Source organism: Pollachius pollachius, assembly GCF_949987615.1.
Source record: "Pollachius pollachius genome assembly, chromosome: 3".
Taxonomy (NCBI): Eukaryota; Metazoa; Chordata; class Actinopteri; order Gadiformes; family Gadidae; genus Pollachius; species Pollachius pollachius.
The window spans coordinates 45,845,023-45,872,115 of NC_136936.1; the positions used below are offsets into that span (position 1 = coordinate 45,845,023).

Sequence of the window (27,093 nt, forward strand, 5' to 3'; positions counted from 1 at the left end):
GGCACACTTTTAATCCTTTCCTTTTCACAGTCTGTCGAGCCCACAGACAATCGCTGTGCTCAAATTAATTGGAAATAATGGAACAACAAATTGAAGGTGAATCATCTATTCAAAAGGGGTGCTCATGCAAATCATATAAATTTGGTCTGGGAGAGTATCTAGGGAGTTTTCGATCAGTTCTTGTATTTCGTTTTCGAGGTATAAAAACAGGGGCCTTCTTAACATGCATTCATGTTGCAAACACAGAATAGAGTAGAATGCGTAGAAATGAAGGGGCACAGTATATCTAACGTTGAGGTTCTATCTCAACCTGTAGCAGAGCAGAATTAGAGTGTGTGATTCATTATTGTTTGTGTTTTTGACTACATATCGTGACCTAACATCAGGCTGCTCCTGCCGTCCTGCGTCGACTTGTGTGTCACAACTGCTGGCAGCCAAGCCAGTCAAAGGTGTCACTACTGAGAGACCTTTGTAGATTCCCTCTGTGTTTGAAAGGGCTATGCATGTGCGTTTGTTTGTGTGCGTGTGTGTGTGTGTGTGTGTGTTTGTGTGTGTGTGTGTGTGTGTATGCACATGTGTTGATCTACTCTCTGCAGTAGTGAATGACCTTGCACTTATTAGCCATGCTCTGTACTTCTTGCTATTTAATTGATAATGCCAAAGCACTTGTAACATGATCACACATTTAATTGAAGTGGTCTCAAGAACCATCAATTGAGTGTATGAGTGTGTGTATTACCAGAGGAGTTTGGACCGACAATATTGTGTTCAATTCCTGAGTATATTATTGCTCTTTGCATTCGGGTATTTCTTCATTAGATGCATGACTTCCTGCATGAGAGTGTCAGTGTTAGATATTCCCATCTTGGGATGTCTCCTATATTTGTTAAAGAGGAAAGTACCAGAATGTATCAGCCATTCAGAATAGCATAGTCTTATGTCTGAAGCGCACATTTGTAGCATGACACAAACAAGAAATAGAATCAGATGGTTTTGAGAACAGTCAATGCGAATTTATTATGTCTGTGCACTCTAAAACATAATGTTGAGTTTGTCCCGACACGCCTGTTTAGTTCGGGGCTTAAGACAAAGCTGTATGCTGTAGATGGTGAACCCAGAAGGGGCTATAGAAATGAAAAAACATGGCCAACCTAATGACGCACACAGGGTCACTGCTAATTCTTGTAGTTTCCGGACCTCCGATAATTACCTCAGAGAGGAAAATCTTGTTGTGCGCTAAAGGGAAGACTGAGCAGCCGATGAAAAGAATAGCGCCTACACAAACCCCTAAGCTTGTGCGAGTAAAACAACAGTCAGGATTATCATTTAATGATTACATGGCCTATGAGTGCCATGTTCCGGGTGCTTTTTTGTCAATTGAGTGCAGTGCTGCGAGCGTACCGTACGTTTACACAAATTTTCTTTGTTAGGAAACCATATGCCCAATTACGGATGACTTCGGTGGAGAGCTAGTGAATCAGGACCATGCCAAGGCTTGTGGAAGTTGTTCTACAGCAACAATACTGTCGCTATCCCCCCTTTTATAATTAAATGACCTGTACAGCTACATTAGCAGTCCCCATATTATGGATTCATCACCAGTTCATAGCCAACTTACTCACATGCCAAATTGGCGGTGTTTCACAAAAACAAGCAAATAAACACTTTAATAGAGTGCAGCTTAGAGGCGAGCCACTGAAGCAAACAGGAAACAAGATGGAGAGCTCCTTTGAATCATCAGGTGGGATCCATGTTGCACTGCGGCTTCCTGCTCAATCATTTTCGTCCCGGCCCCAGCCCAATGGCCGTGGCCGCGGTGCGATGCGCGCCACCACGGAAGACCCACCCTGATGCTGTTTGTATATCGGTAATCACTTCATCAATAAGGCATGCAGAGAAAAAAACCAACACATCTGTCATCATCGGTTGGTTACTGCACAGCCGTTGCTGGGATTGACTAGCATCTGTCAAACCCCCGCGCGCCATTTGTCTTCATTCGCTGCTCCTGTCTCTCTTTTTCGTAATCTCAAAGGGTAGATGGCTTAAAACGAATGAGATAACCGCAACGAGGAGTCGCGCAGTTAGCTAATGCTATTGTATTTTGTTTTCGCAAATAATGACATCGTCATCTGTGATGCTGGCTGTTGCTGGGTATAACGACAGTAAACAAGGATTTAATTTGTTATTTGTATGCATGGCACACGCCTGCGCACATATGTGTTTGTGTCGCACTGCAAATCGGACTCCCAGACACTTTTGCACAAACGCACACGCAAATATATGTGTGAGTATATGTATGTATATAAACATATATATGCATGCAAATCGAGATCATATTAATTAGACTAGCAAGGGTAATCTAGTGAACACCCGCTTATTTTTCCATGCAGATGAACCAGGAGCAAGAGCAAGGGGAAGTAGGAAATACTTAATGATACACACACTCTCCCAGGCACACATTTGTATAAACAGACACAAACACACACACACACACATACACACACACACACACAAACACACATACAAACACACATATTCATATAATCACACACACCGACACACACGCACAAATGTGCACTAACTAGTGCATGCTCCACTCATCAATGTTGATTAGGATAATGCATTCATTGCATGAAATTAGGTTTGGTGGATGTTTTAATGAAATGGAGCCTCGGCTAGCATACAAAGAGACAGCAGAGGTAACCAGAACTGATGGCAGGAAGCAGACAGATATGGATATGTCAAAAGACAGATACGGGGCTCTGCTAAACATTTAAGATGCTGTGCAAATGGAATATAACATTCCTGACACATATTTCAGCAGAACAAGTGTAGCCACATATTAGCCAGATTGTTTCACTTTGCGCCCTCCATTCTGCTCCTCACACAAATAGCCCACGCAGTAAGGCTTCGCGGGCAAACACACAGCTTCCCTCTTGAAAGCCGTTTTCTGACCGTATCGGAGAACCTTGCCGATGACAGGGATAGCCTAAGTCCCGCCTTATATTCCGCTGTCCATCACTTTGTCTACGGCATCTCGGGTCACAGGACGGAGTGATTTCAGTGACGGACACCTCTTCCTGTCTGCGTGTGTGTGTGTGTTTGTGTATCGCCACTCCATCAAGCAAGTCATGGTGAGGAATAGGTTGTAGAAAATAGAAGAAAATAGTTTCAGGTCACTTGTTGAACTTTTCGACATTCCTCGATCAGATCATGGCTCGCCTGGTGATAATGGAGGCGGAGAAGAGAGTGTAGATCTGTGTTCTTGTGCAGGTCATATGCTACTGTAGCAAAACATACAGTGGGGCAAAAAAGTATTTAGTCAGCCACCAATTGTGCAAGTTCTCCCACTTAAAAAGACGAGAGAGGCCTGTAATTTTCATCATAGGTAAACCTCAGCTATGAGAGACAAAATGAAAAAAAAAATCCAGAAAATCCCATTGTCAGATTTTTTTAAGAATTTATTTGCAAATTATGGTGGAAAATAAGTATTTGGTCACCTACAAACCAGCAAGATTTCTGGCTGTCACAGACCTGTAACTTCTTCTTCTTTAAGAGGCTGTTTACCTGTATTAATGGCACCTGTTTGAACTCCTTATCAGTATAAAAGACACCTGTCCACAACCTCAAACAGTCACACTCCAAACTCCACTATGGCCAAGACCAAAGAGCTGTCAAAGGACACCAGAAACACAATTGTAGACCTGCACCAGGCTGGGAAGTCTGAATCTGCAATAGGTAAGCAGCTTGGTGTGAAGAAATCAACTGTGGGAGCAATTATTAGGAAATGGAATACATACAAGACCACTGATAATCTCCCTCGATCTGGGGCTCCACGCAAGATCTCACCCTGTGGGGTCAAAATGATCACAAGAACGGTGAACAAAAATCCCAGAACCACACGGGGGGACCTAGGGAATGACCTCCAGAGAGCTGGGAGCAAAGTAACAAAGGCTACCATCACTAACACACTACGCCGCCAGGGACTCAAATCCTGCAGTGCCAGACGTGTGCCCCTGCTAAAGCCAGTGCATGTCCTGGCCCGTTTGAAGTTTGCTAGAGAGCATTTGGATGATCCAGAACAGGATTGGGAGAATGTCATATGGTCAGATGAAACCAAAATAGAACTTTTTGGTAAAAACTCAACTCGTCGTGTTTGGAGGAGAAAGAATGCTGAGTTGCATCCAAAGAACACCATACCTACAGTGAAGCATGGGGGTGGAAACATCATGCTTTGGGGCTGTTTTTCTGCCAAGGGACCAGGACGTCTGATCCGTGTGACGGAAAGAATGAATGGGGCCATGTATCGTGAGATTTTGAGTGAAAACCTCCTTCCATCAGCAAGGGCACTGAAGATGAAACGTGGCTGGGTCTTTCAGCATGACAATGACCCCAAACACACCGCCCGGGCAACGAAGGAGTGGCTTCGTAAGAAGCATTTCAAGGTCCTGGAGTGGCCTAGCCAGTCTCCAGATCTCAACCCCATAGAAAATCTTTGGAGGGAGTTGAAAGTCCGTGTTGCCCAGCGAAGGCCCAAAAACATCAATGCTGTAGAGGAGATCTGCATGGAGGAATGGGCCAAAATACCAGCAGCAGTGTGTGAAAACCTTGTAAAGACTTACAGAAAACGTTTGACCTCTGTCATTGCCAACAAAGGGCATGTAACAAAGTATTGAGATGACCTTTTGTTATTGACCAAATACTTATTTTCCACCATAATTTGCAAATAAATTCTTTAAAAATCAGACAATGTGATTTTCTGTGTTTTTTCTTTTCATCTTGTCTCTCATAGCTGAGGTATACCTATGATGAAAATTACAGGTCTCTTTCATCTTTTTAAGTGGGAGAACTTGCACAATTGGTGGCTGACTAAATACTTTTTTGCCCCACTGTATAGGCATTCATAAAGACTACACATACATACCATAATTACAGATCGCTGTTATCGGATGTGGAAGCCATATGTACGTACGTGTACTATACGGTTGTTAGGCTCAATTGTTCATTGTTCAATTGTTCCATCTCGCCATACTTCCCTCAAGTGCAAATCCTGCTATGCTGAAAATGTGTGTGTTTGTCTGCGTGTGGGTGGGTGCCTGGGGAACCTTTAAAGAGATTAAGAAGTGTTCGCAGAGAGTGCGTCTGCGCGAGAGACTTCGGGCTCCGTACGAGTCGACGCTGTGACGGAGGTTGGGATGTCATTGATAAATGTCCCATAATCCCCCACAGCTTTGTCTCCTTTCAACACAGCAATCAAACAAAATAGTACAAAGGGGATCGGAGGATACAGTAGTGGTCATACGCCACCACAACAATGGAGGAGAAGAGAAAGGCCATGTTTCACCATTGACAAAGCAGCATAGCACTCTTTGGAGGTGAGGCTGTGTTGTGGTCTTCCTTTCCCCACTTCTGGCGGTGTCGGAATATCTACAAGTGGCGATTACTACCTACTGGGCAGCAGAGTGGACGATGTACAAGGAGAGGAGAATAAAAGTGGAGGAGAGGAGAGCACAGGGTGATGTGTCTCTGGTGTGTTTCTGTTGTGTGTGTGTGTGTGTGTTTGTGTGTGTGTGTCAGCAGCAGGTGGTCTGTTTTTGTGTGAGAAGCACGTAAGCATGTCACCCTAGTGACAATGGGGATGGATTGTTCCCCTCTTCCAACCAACACCTGGTTCAGATCCCCCTCCCCCTTTGGTACACCTTCCTTCTGGTCAGCCTGGCATCTCCTCCGTCGATTGAAAAGCGGCGGGATGTGTTGCTATTTTTACACCTTTCTCTGTGGAGTGGGTCCTTATTGACTATGCATTTTGCATGAAGGGCTTTCGCTTCGTCAAATGTGTTTCCCATTGATTGTATTACTGCCCGGAGTACTGCCGGACATTTTATTATTTATGAATTAAACTAAAAGCCTGTCTGCCGTTTGTGTGATTTAATCGACCCAGGATTAATTTAGCGATTTAAGAAGAGGAGAAGAAAAGGGGGTAGATGGACAGAAAGATGGTACTGCGTATCGCGGCAGAGAGAGCGGGGGAGACAGAGGGAGAGAGCGAGAGAGACCTTAGAATCCCAGGACAATGACTCCTCCTTATCTCTTGAATGTCACCTTCAGTATTCTGCTGGACCATTTTAAAGTAGCCAGCCACTGTGTCTGTCCAATTTTGAAGTCATCATGGACATGCACAAGTGAGCGCACTCACCATGCGCCACACATACGCGCACAATAGGCAGTCATACTCGCATTGGGCACACACACACACACACACACACACACTGGATTAAAAGCATTTCACGGGTCACAGAAATAGCCATTGTTCCTACCCGCCGACATGGTACTGACAAAAACATCCCTGAGCCAAACACACCTATTAGAGGCCAAAATCAACAGCTAGCCACAGCACTAAAAGGCCTCCTCCCCTGTGAATTTTGCAGGCCCCCGGGTTAGGCATTAGCAAAGGCTTGGCAGTATCAGATTAGCGGTGTTAGAGCAGTGGTCAAGTGGAGTGGGTTGGGGGTGTTAACACTCTTCCGGGCTTTGCTGGAGAACCAGACCACGGCTCATTGGCCTCCTAATGACAAGGGGAAGGCGACCCTGCTCGCCTCCCTGCCCCCCGCCCTCTGCCCATCCCTTGGCAACTCTTTCAGAAGCGGACATGGTCCCGGGCGACCCAGTCCACTTGACTGGAGGGTCCTAAGCAGTGCATTGGAGACTCTACTCCATGTTGATATGCTTGGAGGCAATTTTCTTACTTGTGATTCTTGTATATTCAGATCTGGATATGTGTGCGATGTCTCTAATCAAACGAGAAGAAGGCATATACAGATGGTTGTTGCTTGCGAGCAATGACCCTATCACGCCATGTAGGACCGTGATGGCTCACTGTGAAAGAGGAGTGTGGCTTATTGATACCGCACAGCCTATGAAGTCACGCACACACACACACACACACACACACACACACACACACACACACACACACACACACACACACACACACACACACACACACACAGAAAAACAAATGCCCACACCAGACACATTCATCACAGGGATATTCGATGGGGTTCCGTGGGACCACTAGCAAGGCTCTGGAAGAGAACAATAAGTTCCGGTGTGTCAATGGTTTCAGTCTGTTGACTGTGGTGTATTCCCCCCCTGCGACGCACGCGCACGTCGCGTACCCTTGTTGTAAGAGTGGCTGGTGGCCAGCAGTCATGTAGGTGGATGTGGACACACATTTCTGTTTTTTTTATTGGCTGCTCTCAGAGACTGTGTGTTCACATGCTCCTGAGACTCACTCTGGAGGACTTGTCAAAAAAGAGCTGAGGAATATAGGGGGTTACATAAAAGTGGTTTTGCAAAGCCGACTGAATCAATAGGCAGAGCTTGTGGAGGATTTACACCAAAGAAGCACCATCCACAGACAACCCATTGATTATGCCACCGTTTATTTACTTATTTATATTTTCTAAGGATGTCTGTCACTTCATTGGTGGCTGTTGTCACGGGCATCCTTGAGAGAACTCCTGTACGTAGGTCAGTAATCTCTCCTCCGCAACGGCTTACTGCGTTCCCTGTGTGCATAGCGAACAAGGTAAACAGATGGGCGTATCAATGCAGAGCGAGCCACCGGTCGGGCTGACTTCACAAGGAGCCAGAGGTTCTTCAGATCAAAGAGGACCTAAGAGGACACCTTCCTTCAAATGCACTTAGAAACGTCTGGCCGCTCCGGCGAGAGGCGCGTGAAAAGCGCTGCAAGGTTATGTATTTTGTTCTTGCAAGGTTATCCCCCGTTTTGTATAGTGGCTTTTGCTGCTGTGGATTTTCAGAGCATATTTCAGGTGTCTATAAAATTACAGATGAAAGATTGAGTACACAAATACCAACAAAACTGTTTGGACACAACCCTGCTAATATGCTGGCCCCCTATTTTTTGATGAGTTCTCAATGACTGCTTTTCAACCAGTGACACTCTTGCCTCCTCTTGGCTTTCCCTCACAGACCTATGGAAATCCCATCCCCCCCCCCCGACCTCTACCCCGCAGCCAAGCCTGAAATTGGCCTGTATATGAGAAAGATCCATGGCCTGTCACCTGAGCCGCTATCCAGGCAGAAGACATTAGTCTCGGTGGTTGCATCAGACCTGCGTCACATCACTTTGGACAAGGAGAAGCAATGGCTTTGATTCATCAGCCGCTAACACTGACACACGCAAAGAAACAGGGCATTAAGAGGCCATTATATACATAGGATCTAGAGGAATATATGGAATATAATCAATAACTTCTTTTGAATCTCTTGGCCGCACAAAACATGCCACCTGACGAGGTCCCCACGACCATCAAAAGTCCAATACGAGGATTTGGCAACGCATGCTATAATCATAATGAACCACAATAGTAAGTAGCATGCATCGGCTATATCTATTAGAGAGAGCAATTTGCTCTTTCGCACGGTACCAGGTAAAGCCAGGTGATCGATAGTGAGTGCATTGTGTTGGGCACCTAAGCGCTGTCCATTGCATGTGCGTATTGTGTGTATATATATATATATATATATATATATATATATATATATATATATATATAAACTGTATTAACCAGAGAAGAGGCTGCTAGGCTTAAGCAGCTATAGTAGATAGCTTTTTACAGCCACCAATTGTAACAGCCCCTGGACTTACAGGCATACCTTTCTCAAGAGCTATTGTCAACTATGGTCCATGTGAGCACAGTGTTCTGCCTGAATCCCCTTGACATTAACACACTTTATTTCACTAAGAACATAATGAAAAGGGAGTCCTAACTGTCTGCTGAGTTGAATAATTGCATTATTTGAACGTAAACCTTTTGTGCCTTCCGAAACTTGCCTATAAACAAACAGATAGCCGGACAGAAAAGTACTCTCTCTCTCTCTCTATCTCCCTCTCTCTCAAAACCTTTCCATATCACGCATGTCAATCATTATGGCACCAGGAGACTCACTCTGTCAGTTTAGGTGAGTCTGTTCTGTTCTGCAAACAAGATTTTATTAAAGTGGGGAATCCAGAACAGCAACCGGTTAATAATATAGCAAACACAATGACGAAAGACTGAAGGGCTTTCATTACCTGGTGGGAGGAGAGAACCGTGTCTAGCCTGGGAACAGCACATCGCTGTGGAAGGTTAGGGCCGAAGGTATGCGTGGGAAAGACAATGGGTAAGCCCTGGTAATCGGTTGCTGCTATAGACAAGAGTGTGCAGCTGATGTTCGTGTTACCGCACTGTGCTGAGCTTCTGTCTGAGGCTTTGTTGGCCCAATTGATTAGGACCCCAGAAACCACTAGAGTCCACATTATAAATACTGCACTGTGTGTATGTCTGCGTGCGTGTGTGTGTGTGTGTGTGTGTGTGTGTGTGTGTGTGTGCACGAGTGCATGTGTATGCGTGTGTGTGCGCGTGCCTTTGTACTTTCATTGGTGTGATGCTGGAAAAGGCAATCAACAGCCAAATGTGCAGGTAGTGTTTGAGATGAGAACAGCAGTTTCTGCTAGTTTCCTCCAGCAAAGTTCACTTTCACAGTACTTTAGTCTTTTTTGTTTCAAGTTTTACCTTAGCTGTATACTTTTTGGTATATATTTTTATGTATAGGTGTATAGCAATTTTTGCCTTGTGTGCTTAATTGCCTTCAAAAATAAGAATATATAGTATGTTTTAGATTTAAGTTGCACACTCTACTGTATTCTGAGGGACTTCTATCTATAATCTTGGGGGTTTTGTCAGCATTAGCGAGAAGCGTATGCAGTCCCATACTGCTGCCTAATGCCAGTGACAGTCATCCACTCATTGCACAAGAAGTAAATCTCAGGCACATACATTTTCTACTGCCAAAAAGCAGGGATGGAATGGGAGATAAACTTCCTCATTCGTCACGCCTACCCCCCACCCCCTCCTTGGCCCCCTTCCCAAGATACAATTATCCCCTTAAAATAATCTGCTGGTTCTGTCAGCCACGAGCACCGAAGACACGTCCACTACACAATGTAAATACACACAAGACACAGCGGGTCTTTCACACCCTGCGCCGATCCCATTGATTGACAGCGCCCCGGACGCGGCCGGCAAGCCCAGTCAATACTCTGGCTGGCGTGTTTAAAATGATAAGCTGCCATTCCCCCGATGGGCCAAATGTATTTCACCTCCAGGCTTAATCTGAAATGCATCACAGTTATCTTCAGGCTCCCAGACAGAGAGGATACCTGCCAGGGAATTTCAATCAGCCCGTGCCTTATGTAATTAAATGGAAATAATTGGTTTCATTCGCATTGACATAGCTTTCTTTTTATTGTAATTATCCCAGCATGTTCCGTCCTGCACAGGTTTGCATATGTCGCATACATATTAATCGAGACATCATTACCATTACTCTTGTTATTATCCATTCCCACACAATTCTATTTTTCTTTCTTTTTTGCATGCTTCCTTCTTTTTTTTATGACCGTAAGTCTCAGGCTAAACGTATGTGTGTTGTCTGTCTTTGTGTCACTGTTGGTAAGTGTGCTGCTGCCCTCATCTGACCGAAATGTAAAACTGCAAGTTCCTCTCATCAACCCTCCCATCTGTGACAAACTATTTGCTTTGGGAAATCCCGGCTTACTGTTCAGTGCTCCAGCCATAAGCTCTATCCGCCTAGCATTCCTTCATTGACTCCTCAAATCCCAGCTCTGGCTTTAGCAAGATCAAAACCCTTGTCCCTATGTGTACTGGCCGCATCTCTTCCATTAATGCTCCTAAACCTTCATCATCCAGATTTGTTTTTGTACCGCCCCCAAAAAAGTTATTGTAACTTACAAACTCTATCTGTGTCTCGTCCCCTCTCTTTTTTTCTGTCTCCGTTCTCTCTTAGCTGAAGCAAAGTGAGGCCAACGCGGACACCAAAGAGAAACTCCCACTCAGGCTGAGGATCTTTGAGAAGTTTCCCAACAGACCTCAGATGGTGAAGATCTCCAAGCTGCCTTCAGACTTCACTGTGCCCAGGATCAGGTGAGTTGTCAGAAATAGTACAGCTCTACAATAATATCAACGGGGAACCGCTAAAATGATATACTTTTGGTGGGAACATAGCCTATGTTGCTGGCCTTGCTTTTTTCACAACACATATATGAAGTGGTCTCTCTCACAATAAATAAATAACTTGGAACTGAATACTAGGCAAGTTTTTCATGAACATGGGAAGTGGATGACTCAAAGGAAATAGTTAATAGTTACAAAGATGTCTGTCTTCATGAATCTAATGAATACAGGTGTTGGGGCCCTGTTCTGTATCATGTAGCGCTCAACACCATAGCTGAACTTTATCCGCAACATCATAATTAAGTTTCCCCTCTATAATCATTTCCACCATGATTAATGCACCCCCCCCACACACACACACACACGCATCTACCACACATACACATCCCCATTCCCAACCACCATGGTCGATTCCACGATATGGCTGATGGATCAATAGCATAAATCTATACTCAAGCTTTCTTTCCCCACAATATTAACATTCTGACAGCCTTGCAGTTTTATTCATTGTCCATATGTCTTTATATTTCTGCATGTTCACAAATGGATCCATAGTAATCACCTCCTTTGTCTGTGTGTGTGTGTGTGTGTGTGTGTGTGTGTGTGTGTGTGTGTGTGTGTGTGTGTGTGTGTGTGTGCGTGTGTGTGTGTGTGTGTGTGTGTGCTCGTGCGTGCGCGTGTGTGCGCACGTTACAGGGAGAGCTTCATGAAGCAGTTCATAGATCGCCAGCAGCAGGACACCAGCTGTTTGTTCCGTCGCCTGCCGTCTGCCTCCTCCTCCTCCTGCGACCACTCCAAGCGCTCGGCCATCGAGGACAGCAAGTACATCGACCAGAAGGTGCCCCCGCTGTGCTACATTCAAATAAAAACTGTGACCTCTGGCAATTACCAATGAATTGTCTTCTTCAGTGGTACATTTAATCAAAGCCATAAAGACTCATTGTCTTCCGGGTGCAATTAAGGCAGTGCATATAAAACTCATTGGCGTTAATGATGGTACAGGCTAAGCTTTGTGTTATTGATGTCGGCAATCTTTCCTAACCCGACCTGTTTTTTTATCAGCTCCGTAGGTCAATATTTAGCATCCGAGCTCGTAATCTGCTGGAGAAGGAAAACACCATTAACAAAATACTGCGGTAAGGCAACACCTCTGTCAAACCCGCTCCCATTCCTCTTGTCTTGTTCCAGTCAGTGTGTGCTGTGTAGAAGACCAGCGTACTCAAATTGTTTTCGTTTAATGCATTCCCCCCTGCCTCCCCCTCCTTCAACAGAAAGCAAGCGATTAGCACACGCCATCTTTAACTCATTCAGTCATTAAATAGACGCCTCTCTTTAGGGGTGGGCGAAACCATTAAAGTACGTGTTTATTGGATGAAGCATCGCTGTGACCGTTTCTTTTTTATTTTTCCCCATTTATTAGACATGCAGGCACACACACACACGTTCGCGGAAAAAAATCATTCCCTGTTCGATTAATCACATGGCTAATTCGCTATTTGGCATGGTGGGGCTGGCGTTAGCGATAGCTTAGCTCGGCTGCACCGTGTCTAATTCCGGCGGTACTCTGCAAGTGTAGGAGACAGACAGCCCCTCAGTAGTCACCGCACGCTTCAACTGGCTCACGGCGCACGCGCACCAAACTGCACGTGTGCACACAGACACAGACACCGTCCGTAAATACACACGTACAAAGACGCATTATATACACAATGTAGCGCCCTTCTTGCCAATAAACAACTCACCCAGTGTGTTCATAAGCAGAGAGAGATGCCACACCTGGCTGGTGACGCCAGTGTCTTCAGCCCAGATCTGGGGCTCCGCCGGTACTATATGCTATATCCAGCAGGAGCTGGAAGTCACTAATCCCACACATATTGTCTGATGGAAGCTTAAAGGACTACAGCCAGTTTGGCATTTACATCCCATTTCACCGCTTCCTCTCGCCGCTCCCCTCGCAGAACGGGGCGGCCAGAACATAATTGATGACCCGATGAGTGTGTTGTGATTGCCAGCCGTTTTGGCTCGCCCCTATTATAATGACGCTGTAACAAAAGGCGAATGGTGTGGGTACTTTACACGTGCATGCATTACATGCCTGTGCGTACGCCAGCCTAATGTTTAATGTTTATATTTATATGTTTGCTGAACAGTCCGACTTAAATGGAGTGAATCATGCCGAAGCGAAAGCATTTGCCGCAGAACCTCGATGTGTGGTCATAACGTTTATTATTATTATTTTTTATCTTTCAGGTGATGTACAGTCATTTTTTAATAGAAAAAAGTAACCCAGAAAAAAAACACAGTCTCTTCTCACCACCTGCTCTTTGTGCTCGTGGTTTGCAGAGCTTGTACCAGACAGCGCATGCTGAGTGGATCTTTGGAGGGCCAGCCAGCCAAGGAGCGCTCCATACTCAGTGTCCAGCACCATATCCGCCAGGAGCGCAGGTGTGACACACACACACACACACACACACACACACACACACACACACACACACACACACACACACACACACACACACACACACACACACATAAAAAAGGACTGAACTGCAAATACCTCAGCTGCCTAGTAGCCTTCCTTGTCAGTTTGTCATCATCAATTATTCCTTTTAATTTCTCTCCCTCCTTCTCTCTCACTGTCAATCTCTATCTTGCTCTTTCGCTCTCTCCCTCTCTCTCTCTCCGTCTGTTTGTCTCTGTCTGTTTGTCTGTCTGTCTGTCTGTCTGTCTGTCTCTCGCTCCTTCTCTCTTTCTATCTCTATCTGTCTGTCTGTCTGTCTGTCTATCTCTGTTGGTGTCTCTCTCTCCTTCTCTCTTTCTTTCTCTCTCTCTCTCTCGCTCTCTCTTTCTCTCTCTCTCTCTCTCTCTCTCTCTCTCTCTCTCTCTCTCTCTCTCGCGCGCGCGCTCTCGCTCTCTCTTTCTCTCTCTCTCTCGCTCTTTCTTTCTCTCTCTCTCTCTCTCTCTCTCTGTCTCTCGCACGCTCTCGCTCTCGCTCTCTCTTTCTCTCTCTCTCTCATTCTCTCAGGTCTCTGAGGCATGGATCCACCAGTCAGAGGATCAGCAGAGGGAAGTCCCTGGAGACCCTTACCCAGGATGTAAGTACCTTAAGTAGAATACTTCAAGGACGTGAATAGAAGACAAATACATTTTAAATGCACAACCCCAGTGCAATAGCTCCGCAACTGCCAACTTATTTTTGTATTATTCATACTGAAAATGATGATGACACCCTGGCCCCTCTAGTGTCATGTAGTAGAGTCTAGCACTTTTTAAATAATGGAATATTTAAACAAGATCAGGGCAAAATGCAGCCATGACCGCCTGTTTGTGAAGCGCATGTGGAAGCGACTAAGGTGCAGTTCTTCTAACGGCCTATATTTGGCTCGTGGTGGATGCTTGCAAAAATGACGGGCACCATTCGAAGCCAATGGGGAAATTGTGATTTCATTAATATAATATAAAGTAATGTAAAAGCGAGTAAAATAGATGCATTGTCTTTCTTTGTTTAGGATCTCAGCGGCTAGTTCTATAGTATTTATTTCGATTTTCCCACAGAATACTGTGCAGCGGCCATTCCAGTCCCAACCTCATTGTGCCAAATATGGACTGTTTCCTCTTCCAGTTGCTAAAATAAAAAACGGTCATAACGATTTGTAAACCGATGGTTGATGTCCATATTTTGCACAGTCTTTGGTTCAGGGTCTGCCATTACATCCCACAAGTGATGCCCTAAATATATGTATGGAGATTCTTACTGTTGTCTCATTGACTCTCCTTTGCATTTTTCCTCCTCAGCATTCCAGTACAGTGCGCTACCGTAATGCTCAGAGAGAGGATAGTGAGATCAAGATGATTCAAGAGAAGAAAGAACAGGCAGAAATGAAAAGGTGCACAAATTGCATGCACTCAAACACACACACACATATAGATACACACAATATCAATATGTATATCAATACCAAATACATACAAAAAAAAACAGAACTGATCAAGGATTGCGATGAAGTTCACATCCATGATATATACATATAAAATATTCTTACATATTGCATATGCTGCGGTTAATTTCCAATCGTATTTCTTGTGTTTCGACAGGAAAGTCCAAGAGGAGGAGCTGAGGGAGAACCACCCGTACTTCGACAAGCCCCTGTTCATAGTGGGCCGAGAGCATCGCTTTAGGAATTTCTGCAGAGTGATCGTCCGCGCCCGCTTCAATGCGTAAGATCACCATTCAGTCGCCGGGTGTTGTGATGTGTCAAAGAAACGGACATTCAAACAAGTTTCTCCGCCGAGTCAGCTGCATTTGCAGTTTGAAACACGGGTTTGATTCATGTGGTTTCAATGTGTCTAGATCCAAGACGGACCCCATGACGGTGAAGAACACCAAATACCACCAACTGTAGTAAGTCTGATGCGCGTCAACCCATTGAGTTTCCATTGATCTTTCTGTCGGGCCTCATTGGTTTCCTTTGAATCCTTCGTCTTATGACTTGTCTGCTGGGAGTTTCATAAACAGTTGTGCAGAAGAAAAATTTGATTTGGTGCCGTGATTAAACCCAATAAAGGTTCCGCAGTGCACGGAATGGGATTATAAAAAAATAAAAAGGTCTGAGGCAGTGCTTTGAATCTGTTGCTGCTGGCACTGGGAGAATTTACAGACATCCTGCTGTTGGCAAGATTGGGCTATAACACGCACAGGGGCGCACACACACAAACACACACACACACACAAACGCACACACATACGCACACAAACAACATTCCTGTTAAACTAAAGGAATCCATCTTTCTTCCTTCGTCCCTTTCTTTCATTGTATCGTTCTATTATCCTTCCTTTCCTTTTTTTCTGTGGCTGCCGCTGTGCCTCTCTTCCTTCCTGTCTGTCTGTCTGCCTGTGTGTCTCCATGTGTCTGTCTTTCTAGTGCTCAGAGAATCTTTCTTCATTGCTATTCTTACCCTTCCCTGCTGTCATTTTAAAATTCAGTGCTTAGGGCATGTACGAGTTAGCATTCCTGTGTCTACGGTCTTTTCAGCTTCACTAATTAATCAGCACAGGCACACTGCTCTCTAACTGTGTTTGTGTGTGTGTGTGTGTGTGTGTGTGTGTGTGTGTGTGTGTGTGTGTGTGTGTGTGTGTGTTTGTATGGATGGATTCGTGTATGTGTGTGTGTGTGTGTGTGTGTGTGTGTGTGTGTGTGTGTGTGTGTGTGTGTGTGAACACTCTAGCGACCTCCTGGGTCTGGTCACCTACCTGGACTGGGTGATGATCGTGGTGACCATCTGCTCCTGCATCTCCATGATGTTTGAGTCACCCTTCACCAGGGTCATGCAAGCCCCGACCTTACAGGTGCTCACACACAGCATAGACACACTGGACGCAGGGCCATATGAACAATACATGTAGATATAGTATGTCATCCAAATGCATGCGTATGTTTATGTATATATCTAATGACACATTTGTAAGCAAATTTAATTCAAGACACAGGTTTAACATTTTGACACACACATTCAGAGTTTGTTTAACAAGTTCTCAAATCTAGTCTACACCAGGGATGGAAATTACCCTTTGTCATATGTTTTTGGGTCATTTTCTTTGCATGAAAGCCAATATCAAATGAATTCCAAAATAGATATAACAATTTTGATAAAATAGAAATGGATCCATTTTAAAACCCCCCACCATCCCAACTTCAAAGGCAATTCTATATTTTATAAGGGGTGAATTGCCTCGACTCCCTATTAATCTCTCACCCTGGTCTACACACTCTCAAGTTTTGCACCATAGTGACCTTCATAATTAAGGCCTATGCATGATTATTTAAACATTGTATGAATGCATCAAGGCCTGCAGGGACTGCTTACCAATGAATGTATCAAGAAACCGTTACATGTTACATGGAAGTATATTTGAATAGATGAATGTTTCAGATCGGGGAGTACGTGTTTGTGATCTTCATGAGCCTGGAGCTGAACCTCAAGATCATGGCGGACGGCCTGTTCTTCACGCCCACGGCGGTCATCAGAGACTTTGGGGGAGTGATGGATATCTTCATATACCTGGTAAATGAGTCAAGATGTTCTCAGTGAGCCATCACATAATCTCACCTCCAGCAGTCCTACCATGCTATAGCAGAACCTCTGGGGGGAGATGGCACAGAGCCAGGGCCGATACTAACGACTGAAAGTGGCTGGGTTATTACGGGCGTTGGTTCCTGTTTCGTTATGGAGATGTTCTGCCTAACTCACTGCCGTGACTGAATCAAGCTTTCTGAAGTTGTTTATCCCTGTATTTCGACAGGTCTAAGTTTACCCGCTGTTGATTTAAAACCTTACAGATCCAGGGCTCCAGTTATTGGTAATCATTGGTCGAAAAAAAATGTGAAGCAAAAGAAATTGACACGCATGTTCACCCTGACTTGAGCTAGTCTGCTTTCAGATTTTAGATTATTCATCTAAAGCCTGATTGGTGTGACCAGCCCTCACCCTTCCAGCTAGCGTTCAGCTCATGAGTACAGAGCAGTAGGAGATTAAGTCAGTTTATTGATAAATGAGGATGTGGTAAACAGGTTGGGGGGGTGTGAAGGAACTGTGAAGTTTGGATGGGAACTCTCGGAGGAAATCTTACGGTCTGGAGCTCGATATATAATGAATAATTCGATTGAATGAATCCCACTACTGGACCTGGAGAATTAGATAGCCGGGTGGAGTTGGGGTTGATGGAGCATGCAAGTGCAGAATGCTACAAGAATCCGGGAGAATAGGGCGGGTTTAAATACAGGTAGACATTGGGAGTTAGTGACCTAACAGGTGTGGCTATATCCTGAACTTGCGTCTATAGAACTCCATTTTGTGTATTTGTTTGCTTGAGTCCAGTCATTTACTTTGTTTGGATTTATGTTCGCGTACTTCACTGTCTAGTGAGCTTGCTGTTCAATTTGTGAATATTATCTGATTCCGTTTATCAGTTTAATTTAATTTGATGTGTACTGGCCTCTTTTTATTTCTATTAGTTGATCATTTATTTTCTATTTCTTACACATGCAATTTGCATATAGATAGGGAAATTAGCTTTGCTGCAGGGCTGACTAGGCATTTTTAGAAATGGCACATTAAACAACATGGCATTTGGTCTTGCTATGCTACAAGAGTGCCTCTTGATTGAATATAAGCTTGATTAAATACAAAAAAACAGAGATTATCTGATTCCAACTCTGGATCTGGATCTTGGAATGCTGTCGCCTAAATGCACACAGAGAATAAAAATACAATTACCTTCACGTCTCTGCATCTGCAACCATGCAAATGGATGATCACGCGCACCAACAGTTTATTAAAAACAATTCCCTCCGACGCGTTGCCCCGTCAGTGTTTAACGTGCAGAGATGTAGCTCCTATGTGCTAATCGCTCTCGGCTGTCTGCTCCTCCGCACACCCCCCCGCCCCCTCTGTCGCGTGGTGGACGTTTAGGTGAGCCTGATCTTCCTGTGCTGGCTGCCCCCCAACGTGCCCCCGGAGTCGGGGGCCCAGCTGTTGATGATGCTGCGCGCCCTGCGGCCCCTGCGCATCTTCAAGCTGGTGCCCCAGATGAGGAAGGTGGTGCGGGAGGTGCTCAAGGGCTTCAAGGAGATCTTCCTGGTCAGTCTGTCTGTCTGTCTGTCTGTCTGTCTGTCTGTCTGTCTGTCTGTCTGTCGCTCCTCCTCTCTCTGTCTGTCTGTCTCTCGCTCCTCCTCTCTCTGTCTGTCTGTCTCTCGCTCCTTCTCTCTCTGTCTGTCTGTCTGTCTGTCTGTCTGTCTGGCTGTCTGTCTGTCTGTCTGTCGCTCCTCCTCTCTCTGTCTGTCTGTCTCTCGCTCCTTCTCTCTCTGTCTGTCTGTCTGTCTGTCTGTCTGTCTCTCGCTCCTTCTCTGTCTGTCTGTCTGTCTGTCTGTCTGTCTGTCTTTCGCTCCTTCTCTCTCTGTCTGTCTGTCTGTCTGTCTGTCTGTCTGTCTGTCGCTCCTTCTCTGTCTGTCTGTCTGTCTGTCTGTCTGTCTGTCTGTCGCTCCTCCTCTCTCTGTCTGTCTGTCTCTCGCTCCTTCTCTCTCTGTCTGTCTGTCTGTCTGTCTGTCTGTCTCTCGCTCCTTCTCTGTCTGTCTGTCTGTCTGTCTGTCTTTCGCTCCTTCTCTCTCTGTCTGTCTGTCTGTCTGTCTGTCTGTCTGTCGCTCCTTCTCTGTCTGTCTGTCTGTCTGTCTGTCTGTCTGTCTGTCTGTGTCTGTCTGTCTGTCTGTCGCTCCTTCTCTCTCTCTCTGTCTGTCTGTCTGTCTGTCTGTCTGTCTGTCTCTCGCTCCTCTCTCTCTGTCTGTCTGTCTGTCTGTCTGTCTGTCTGTCTGTCTCTCGCTCCTTCTCTCTCTGTCTGTCTGTCTGTCAAATCAAACAAATCAATGTTAATGCACACAACCTATGCTAGGCTTCGGCAATATTTTTCGTCACAAAAAAATAAAAAAGTTGTAATGTGCAATCTAAGCCTACATTAATACTAAATACGACCAAAACAGGGAGCCTTTAGGAGTGCATCGTACTCCACAGACCTCTAGTGGTTTGTGCAGTGAACTACAATGCTGCACCTCTGTCAGTTTAATAGATCTTCAGAAAATGTTAAAAAAACATTATCTCAGTGACGTCCATCTCATTGGCTGCGGGCTCATTCTTCCAAACCCCAGCCAATCTCCTCAGCTTCAGCCTCCTCTGAGCCGACGGTCTGGGGATCTGCACAGTGTGGGAATGAGTTGTCTGCCTTTAGCTGTTTGATTGATCATCTCTCTCTCTGTCTCGATGTCTCTCTCTCTTTAAATCTAACTCTTACTCTCTCTCACCCTCTCTCTCTCTCTCTCTCTCTCTCTCTCTCTCTCTCTCTCTCCTTCTTTATATCTCTAACTTTAACTCTCTCTCTCTCTCTCTCGCTCTCTCTCTCTCTCTCCTTCTTTATATCTCTAACTTTAACTCTCTCTCTCTCTCGCTCTCTCGCTCTCTCTCTCTCTCTCTCTCTCTCTCCTTCTTTATATCTCTAACTTTAACTCTCTCTCTCTCTCTCTCTCTCTCTCTCTCTCTCTCTCTCTCTCTCTCTCTCTCCCCTCTAACTGACAGGTTTCCATCCTCCTGCTCACACTAATGCTGGTGTTTGCCAGCTTTGGGGTTCAGCTCTTTGCTGGGAAGCTGGCGAAGTGCAACGACCCTCATATCATGAGAAGGGTATGGAGGGGTGTCGTGAATGATGATGTTTTCACCTTGGGATAATTTGACCACATTATTGGGTCTGCTTAATTAACTCCCCCTTGATTAGGGGACCCAATAATGGCAATCAAATCCATAGATGACCCTGCATCCAATAATTATCCATGAACATCCTTCTTCTTGCTACTGATCACGTGCTACTGATGAATCCATTGCAGGTGGACTGCCACGGTATCTTCAGAATAAACGTCAGCGTCTCCAAGAACCTCAACTTGAGGCTGAAGGCCGGAGAGAAGAAGCCAGGGTTCTGGGTGCCAAGAGTTTGGTACGGCGATTGCCTTTTTATATTTCCTCTTTCTCCAGCTTTGCTTTGATTGATGTGCTTAACGATGCGGTGATGACTCATGTGTTGTTATCCCCTGCAATCCTATTCATAGGGCCAACCCTCGTAATTTTAACTTTGACAACGTGGGCAACGCCATGCTGGCTCTGTTTGAGGTGCTGTCACTCAAGGGCTGGGTGGAGGTCCGGGACGTCATCATTCACCGGGTCGGACCGGTACGAAACGACCCAATGCTTCCAAATCAATCGATCTCAAACATGGCACCCTTCCTCACTCATTAGTTGAGTGAGGAAGGGTGCAATGGTTGAAATAAAGCAAAGAACTCACCGAAATAAGTTATTTTGTGTTATTTTAATCAGGGAGTGTTCTCATTTCTTCGTACTTTCCACATCAGATCCATGGCATCTACATCCACGTCTTTGTGTTCCTGGGCTGTATGATTGGACTCACTCTGTTTGTGGGTGTGGTCATTGCAAACTTCAATGAGAACAAGGTGAGTCAAATAGTCACTGGTAGTCACTAGCCACCTTCCACTAATGATGCATTCATAAACACTGGAACTCTTATGTACATGGTTGTATCATTTAAAATGTTGGCAAATAAAATACACTCAATGCATGTCTGTCGGTCAAATGTAATTAAAAAAGTAACAGTTAAAGTTATAATCAAAATATGAGATTCATGCTGATGCTCACTTTTGAATCAAATTTGTGGCAAACTCAATGAGATTATACATGCGATGTAATACCTAGTATTAATATTAAAACAGCATTGGATGCATTCTTGTTTTTCATTAGTTCACTTCTTTTATTTCAAAAAGAAATATCAGAAACAAATCAATTTCACGGTTTCTTTCGAAATAATGGAATCAGAGGGGTTGAAATGGAAAATACTGTGGATTCAATAACATGAAAGAATATCAGGTTTACCTCCCTGATTTGCTGCTCCAGAAAACCCTTCATGGGGTTGAACACAGTGCGTGTCCATATACATTATCCTATTATTTTGAATAGAGGAGCTCACAGCACCACCACAGATGGTGATCTGCGTTGACTGATGGTGCCTGGCTGACACTTTTCAACTCTGCACAAAAAAATGTCCACTGACTAACAAGACCTGAAGACACGAAACACAAAATAAATAGAACTGCGAAATCAAGGCATTCAAAAACAGATCAAGTACAACAAAAACATTTTTTTTGTTTTTTACTCTGATGCCCAATATACTACTTTTAATATGACATGACAAAAACTTTGAAACATACGACAATAAACACTGCCACTAACAACACCAAGGGTCCATAAGTGATCTGTGAGGTTCATGATTCCCTTGGAGCACATTTGAAGAAGATGTGAAATGGCTTTCAGAGTGCATCTTAGCACTTGTGTAATATGATCAAACCCTTTGGGATTTGATTGGATTGTGTTACATTTACAAGCTTGCCTTTGAAGTGCTTGCCAGCTGTGTCCGTCGTGGGCTTCAGGAGGGGAAAGACAAAAGTCTTATTTGTTGAAAAGGCAAGCGGGACCGCATTGCAGTATATGAAGTAACATAAGAGAAAAAGGCTACATTGTTTCTGAAGCCAACTACAGAATTCAATCAAGTGTTATTAACCGCCAATGTGAATACTGTACATCTGCCTGTCATGTACTGAGTAGGACTGTCCCTTTTAAGATAAACGTTATATTGAATGTATGTGTATCAATTTGGAGGGAACATGTTTAATATAACACATCCAGTTGGAGAATTCCAGTAAAGCAACATTAATGAGTTGAAATGTGTGTCGGTGTCTTTGATTAAATTCAGTAAGGTTAAAGACATATCGAACTCAAAAGACATCACTGTCCATCAGTACTTATTGGTCCAAGCAAACGCCAGTGTGCAAGCAACTGCTCGTGGGTTGATTGTAGAACAAACAAATATATTATGCTTGATGACTTCTCAAGATGATTCAAGAGGAACAGTTTAGTGAGTAGAACACACTGGTATTGATTTAAAAATAAATGGCAAAAAGTGATAGATCTTCTGCATGAACCACATCATACACTGACACAGCTGCCTTGCTTCTCAGTGCTCCGTCCTAAATGCTGCAGGTTCCTGGGGATTCCCCAGGTTTTGACCTGTCTGTCTCCGGCCCACAGGGAACTGCTCTGCTAACGGTGGACCAGAGGAGGTGGGAAGACCTGAAGAGTCGACTGAAGATAGCCCAGCCCCTCCATCTGCCCCCCCGCCCAGGTACGCCAACGCACATACATGCATACGCGTACACATGCAAACACACATGTATACAAGATTAGCCCAGATAATCCACCTATAAACATGCATGTAGACAATGCATACAAAAGCACCAAGCACATGTACACATGATTAGCCCAGGTACTAAACATACACGCATGCATGTAGATATGCATACAAATCTACACACAATACACATTCCTACAGTCCATCTATTAAAAAAAGCTTGAAATGAATGGGTTAAGCTTAATCTGTGTTGTATTTTAATTCACTCAATTTAACTGTGTGTATGTGTGTGTGTGTGTGTGTGTGTGAACACAGGTTTAGGTGGTTGCATATTTAGTGAATTTGCTCCACTGGGAGAAGTGTGAGAGTCGTATCTGCAAGCCCTGCTTTTTATCATGAAGGAAACATATGTGACGTCATTCATTCATTCATTCATTCAATAACTTTTCCTTTTCTCATGAAGAAACAAATGGTTGCATAAGGCAAAGTATTGGGATTTAGGGGGAAGCTGGACCCAAGTAGGTCAAGTAAGCAGATCTTGTACACATGCAGTCCCCATTCTACAGAGGAGACAGCCATCTCCTAAATGCTCAGTTCTCAGTCGCCGACGGCCCTTAAATCTACACCAACACACCCTACATGTTCCCTGTCAATCGCAACCAAGCCTCCGGGGGCGTTTCAACACTACTGTTCTTTATCCATCCGACATCCCAACAGCAGCAAGTGATGCAGAGGAGGATGGCAGTGGGAGGGTGGGGGGGTAGGGTCCTTTGAGACATCGTTTGGGGGGGGGGGTGGGGCTCCTGCGCAGAGCCCTGTGAGTACAGTTCAGATGTGGAACTGAACAGAAAATCAATGGTGTCGGCTACGCTCTGCTGACACCGGCAACAATCCGCCCCGCTTTTGATCTTCAGCCAAACGGCCCTCAGTGCTGCTGCCATTCGCTCGCACGGATCGCTGTCTCAATCACTCACCCCCTCACTCATTCACGGAGTTACTGACCTGTTCACTTACGCAATGAATCACTCACTCACGCACTCACTCTCTCATTCGTTCCCTCACTAACATACTTGGTCACCTGCTCAATGGCTCACTCCCGCAGTAACTGACTTGTTGCTTACTCAATGACTCACTATCTAACTCATTTGCTTACTTACTCACTCGCTCATTCAGTAACTGACTCGGTCTCAGAAACGTCTATACTTTCTCAATCACTCTCTGACTTACTCATTCAATCACTCACTGAATCACTCATTTACTCTTACTTATTTCCTCGCTCATTAACTCAGTTACTGACATGTTCACTTACTCAGTGTTTAGTTAATGCGTTAGCAGGAGTTTATCTTTTTTCAAAGCTTAGCCGCTGTTCGAGAGTGAGCTACTATTGTTGTGTATCATGTAGGATATAAGACGATAGTAAAGATTATGTGCAGCCCATAAAGTGATGCACAAGCAGAAGCATATAGCAGTAAATGAGGAGGAAGAATTTATAGAGTTTAACAACAAGGGCTGTCAAGTTGTCACTGAGGAGACAAGCTGTCCCTTAGCCTCCCGACAGATACATTGATTAGATCTGCTACGTCCTTCAGAGTTTTGTTGTGTTCTGTAGTGTTGTAGTTGTTTATTAGATTGTGGTCAGCCACTAAAGTTTGTTTTGTTGAGGGTTATTAAAATTCCCAATCTGTTTTTTCGTAAACCGTTTTCTTTTGTTCTCATGATACCATTATCAATGGTGCCTGAAACTGTTCTACTAATATCCTCACCCCCTAATGTTGACTTGTACAGCGATTGATAAAAAACATACTATTGTCATTGGATATCCCTGTGTATCTGTGCCTGCTGCTTCGTGTTCTGAACCTCGTCTTCCCTGACAGAGAACGGGGGCTTCCGGGCCAAGATGTATGACATCACTCAGCATCCCTTCTTCAAGCGGGGTATCGCTGTGCTGGTGTTGGCCCAGTCAGTGCTGCTCTCTGTGAAGGTACAATGGGAAGTTCAATCATCCTTAAAGCCTGTGTCTTAGGGAATACATTTGCACATATACATATTTGTGTGTGTGTGTGTGTGTGTGTGTGTTTCTTCCACAGTGGGACGTGGAGGATCCAGTAACGGTTCCCTTGGCAACCATGTCAGTGGTGTTCACTTTCATCTTTGTCCTTGAGGTGAGACTAGTCTTTCCATTGTCTCAAAGTAAGAAGCTATGCACTCTGCACTTTCATTTATTTTTCAAAGCCCAAATCATGCAGAGGGAAAATTTCCATTGCCCTCTGCATGATTGGACTCGAAAAATGAGTATAATCATATTGTTTAGCTTTGTAAAGTACTCTAGTCTATCAGTGTCTGTCCCGAAATGGCGTGCACTTTTTGCTTTAAGATGTTATAGGCCATTTGATTTGTGTTATGGTGGTTGCCTAGGTGACCATGAAGCTGATAGCCATGACTCCAGCGGGCTACTGGCAGAGCCGTCGGAACCGCTACGACCTGCTGGTCACCTCTCTCGGGGTCATCTGGATAGTCCTGCACTTTGCCTTGCAGGTAAGATAATGCCAGGACACAAACACATACATGCACACACAAACACTCACACTTGCTCGCCTGCATACACACAAACATGCACTCACTCACTCACTCACTCACTCACTCATTCACTCACTCACTCACTCACTCACTCACTCACTCACTCACTCACTCACTCACTCACTCACTCACTCACTCACTCACTCACTCACTCACTCACTCACTCACTCACGCACGCAGGCACGCACACAAACGCAAGAACAGTGCACACATACACCCATACTAAGTATTCTCTTTGACCTTTTTCCATTGTTGGATTGTCAGGGCTTCTGAGAGTGGCTCCAACAAGTGTGTTTGTGCTTTTAGGAGACTTATAATACTTTGCTTTCCAATCATTCTTTAATTCTGTAGTTTATTAGCGTCAGTGTGTTGGATTTGGTTAAATACTTAATCTACAGTGTGGTAATGCTGAAATTGGAAATCTGCTGAAATCATTTCACGTCTCTGAACACAAAATGATCAAATGAATGTGTACGCCTCTGCCCACAGAACGCCTACACCTACATGATGGGCACATGTGTGATCGTCTTCAGATTCTTCACCATATGCGGTAAACATGTGAGTACAACATCAGGAACAACGCATTTGCATTACATTTCATCATTACATTGAATTAACCCATTTGTCTCCTCCAAGGCCTGTGTGCAATTATACAATTTTTTTTTTTCGTTTTTACAAAGGTGACGTTGAAAATGCTGCTGCTGACCGTCGTGGTCAGTATGTACAAGAGCTTCTTCATCATCGTGGGCATGTTCCTCCTCCTCCTCTGCTACGCCTTTGCCGGCGTCGTCCTGTTCGGCACTGTGAAATACGGGGAAAACATCAACCGGTGAGACAGGCGAGGATCTGCAACTCAACACACGATGAGCGTCCGGCAAAAGCGTTGGAATATACTCCTTTGTACTGCTAGAAACCTGTAATAGGGTTATGGTACTAGGCTAAGAAACGACAGTTCAGCGTTAAGCAGGTGAAATGTGTATTGGTTTGAGCCTTGAGCGCAGCCTCAAGGCAAACAAACCTGAGCTGTCCGCCGGTCCGAGGGGAGCATCTGCATTCGGCAGGGCTTCAACGCTCCCCTCCGGAAACACGTTGGAAACACTGTCATTAATATTCTGGTAATAGAGGGCAGGATAGTCTAGTGGTTAAGGTGTGTTACCCCAAATGAAAAGATTCAAGGTTTGAAACTAACTCTCTAATCGAAGTCTACCTGTAGAAGGCATCAAAACAAACCGTGTGTGTGTTTGCGTGCGTGCGTGTGTGTGTGTGTCTGTGTGTGTGTGTGTGTGTGTGTGTGTGTGCTTGTGTGGGCGCGCGCGCGCGCGTGTGTGTGTGTGTCTTATAGGCACGCCAACTTCTCCACGGCGGGCAAGGCCATCACGGTGCTGTTCCGGATCGTCACGGGCGAGGACTGGAATAAAATCATGCACGACTGCATGGTAACGTTTCTTTGAGTCATTCTTATTGACTTTAAGCAATGGGATCGAGATTAGCTTCCCAGAGCTGTGTGTTGACTTTATGTGTGTTTTATGGATGATCTGTCCCCACACCCCAGGTGCAGCCCCCGTTCTGCACCCCCGACATGCATCGGTACTGGGAGACGGACTGCGGCAACTACGCCGGTGCTCTCATCTACTTCTGCTCCTTCTATGTCATCATAGCGTATATTATGCTCAACCT

The 27,093-nt window shown here is 44.8% G+C and overlaps 1 protein-coding gene across 3 annotated transcripts in view; it reads left to right on the forward strand.

Moving 5' to 3' along the window:
* nalcn (sodium leak channel, non-selective) overlaps positions 1-27,093 on the forward strand; it is a gene marked incomplete at its 5' end in the record, with an annotated part of 69,802 nt that overhangs the window by 35,817 nt on the left and 6,892 nt on the right. For all 3 annotated transcript variants that reach the window (XM_079731306.1, XM_079731305.1, XM_079731307.1), the window contains 23 exons: positions 10,879-11,015; positions 11,742-11,883; positions 12,108-12,181; positions 13,389-13,490; positions 14,074-14,143; positions 14,844-14,935; positions 15,144-15,266; positions 15,400-15,450; positions 16,275-16,395; positions 16,980-17,111; positions 18,519-18,686; positions 20,169-20,273; positions 20,474-20,580; positions 20,693-20,813; positions 20,993-21,091; positions 22,740-22,833; positions 24,714-24,820; positions 24,927-25,001; positions 25,255-25,374; positions 25,906-25,974; positions 26,097-26,245; positions 26,759-26,852; positions 26,969-27,093. The exon at positions 26,969-27,093 is cut by the window's right edge and continues 8 nt beyond it. In XM_079731306.1, the coding sequence (XP_079587432.1) occupies positions 10,879-11,015; positions 11,742-11,883; positions 12,108-12,181; positions 13,389-13,490; positions 14,074-14,143; positions 14,844-14,935; positions 15,144-15,266; positions 15,400-15,450; positions 16,275-16,395; positions 16,980-17,111; positions 18,519-18,686; positions 20,169-20,273; positions 20,474-20,580; positions 20,693-20,813; positions 20,993-21,091; positions 22,740-22,833; positions 24,714-24,820; positions 24,927-25,001; positions 25,255-25,374; positions 25,906-25,974; positions 26,097-26,245; positions 26,759-26,852; positions 26,969-27,093 (2,477 nt within the window). The remainder of the gene's footprint in view (positions 1-10,878; positions 11,016-11,741; positions 11,884-12,107; positions 12,182-13,388; positions 13,491-14,073; positions 14,144-14,843; positions 14,936-15,143; positions 15,267-15,399; positions 15,451-16,274; positions 16,396-16,979; positions 17,112-18,518; positions 18,687-20,168; positions 20,274-20,473; positions 20,581-20,692; positions 20,814-20,992; positions 21,092-22,739; positions 22,834-24,713; positions 24,821-24,926; positions 25,002-25,254; positions 25,375-25,905; positions 25,975-26,096; positions 26,246-26,758; positions 26,853-26,968) is intronic.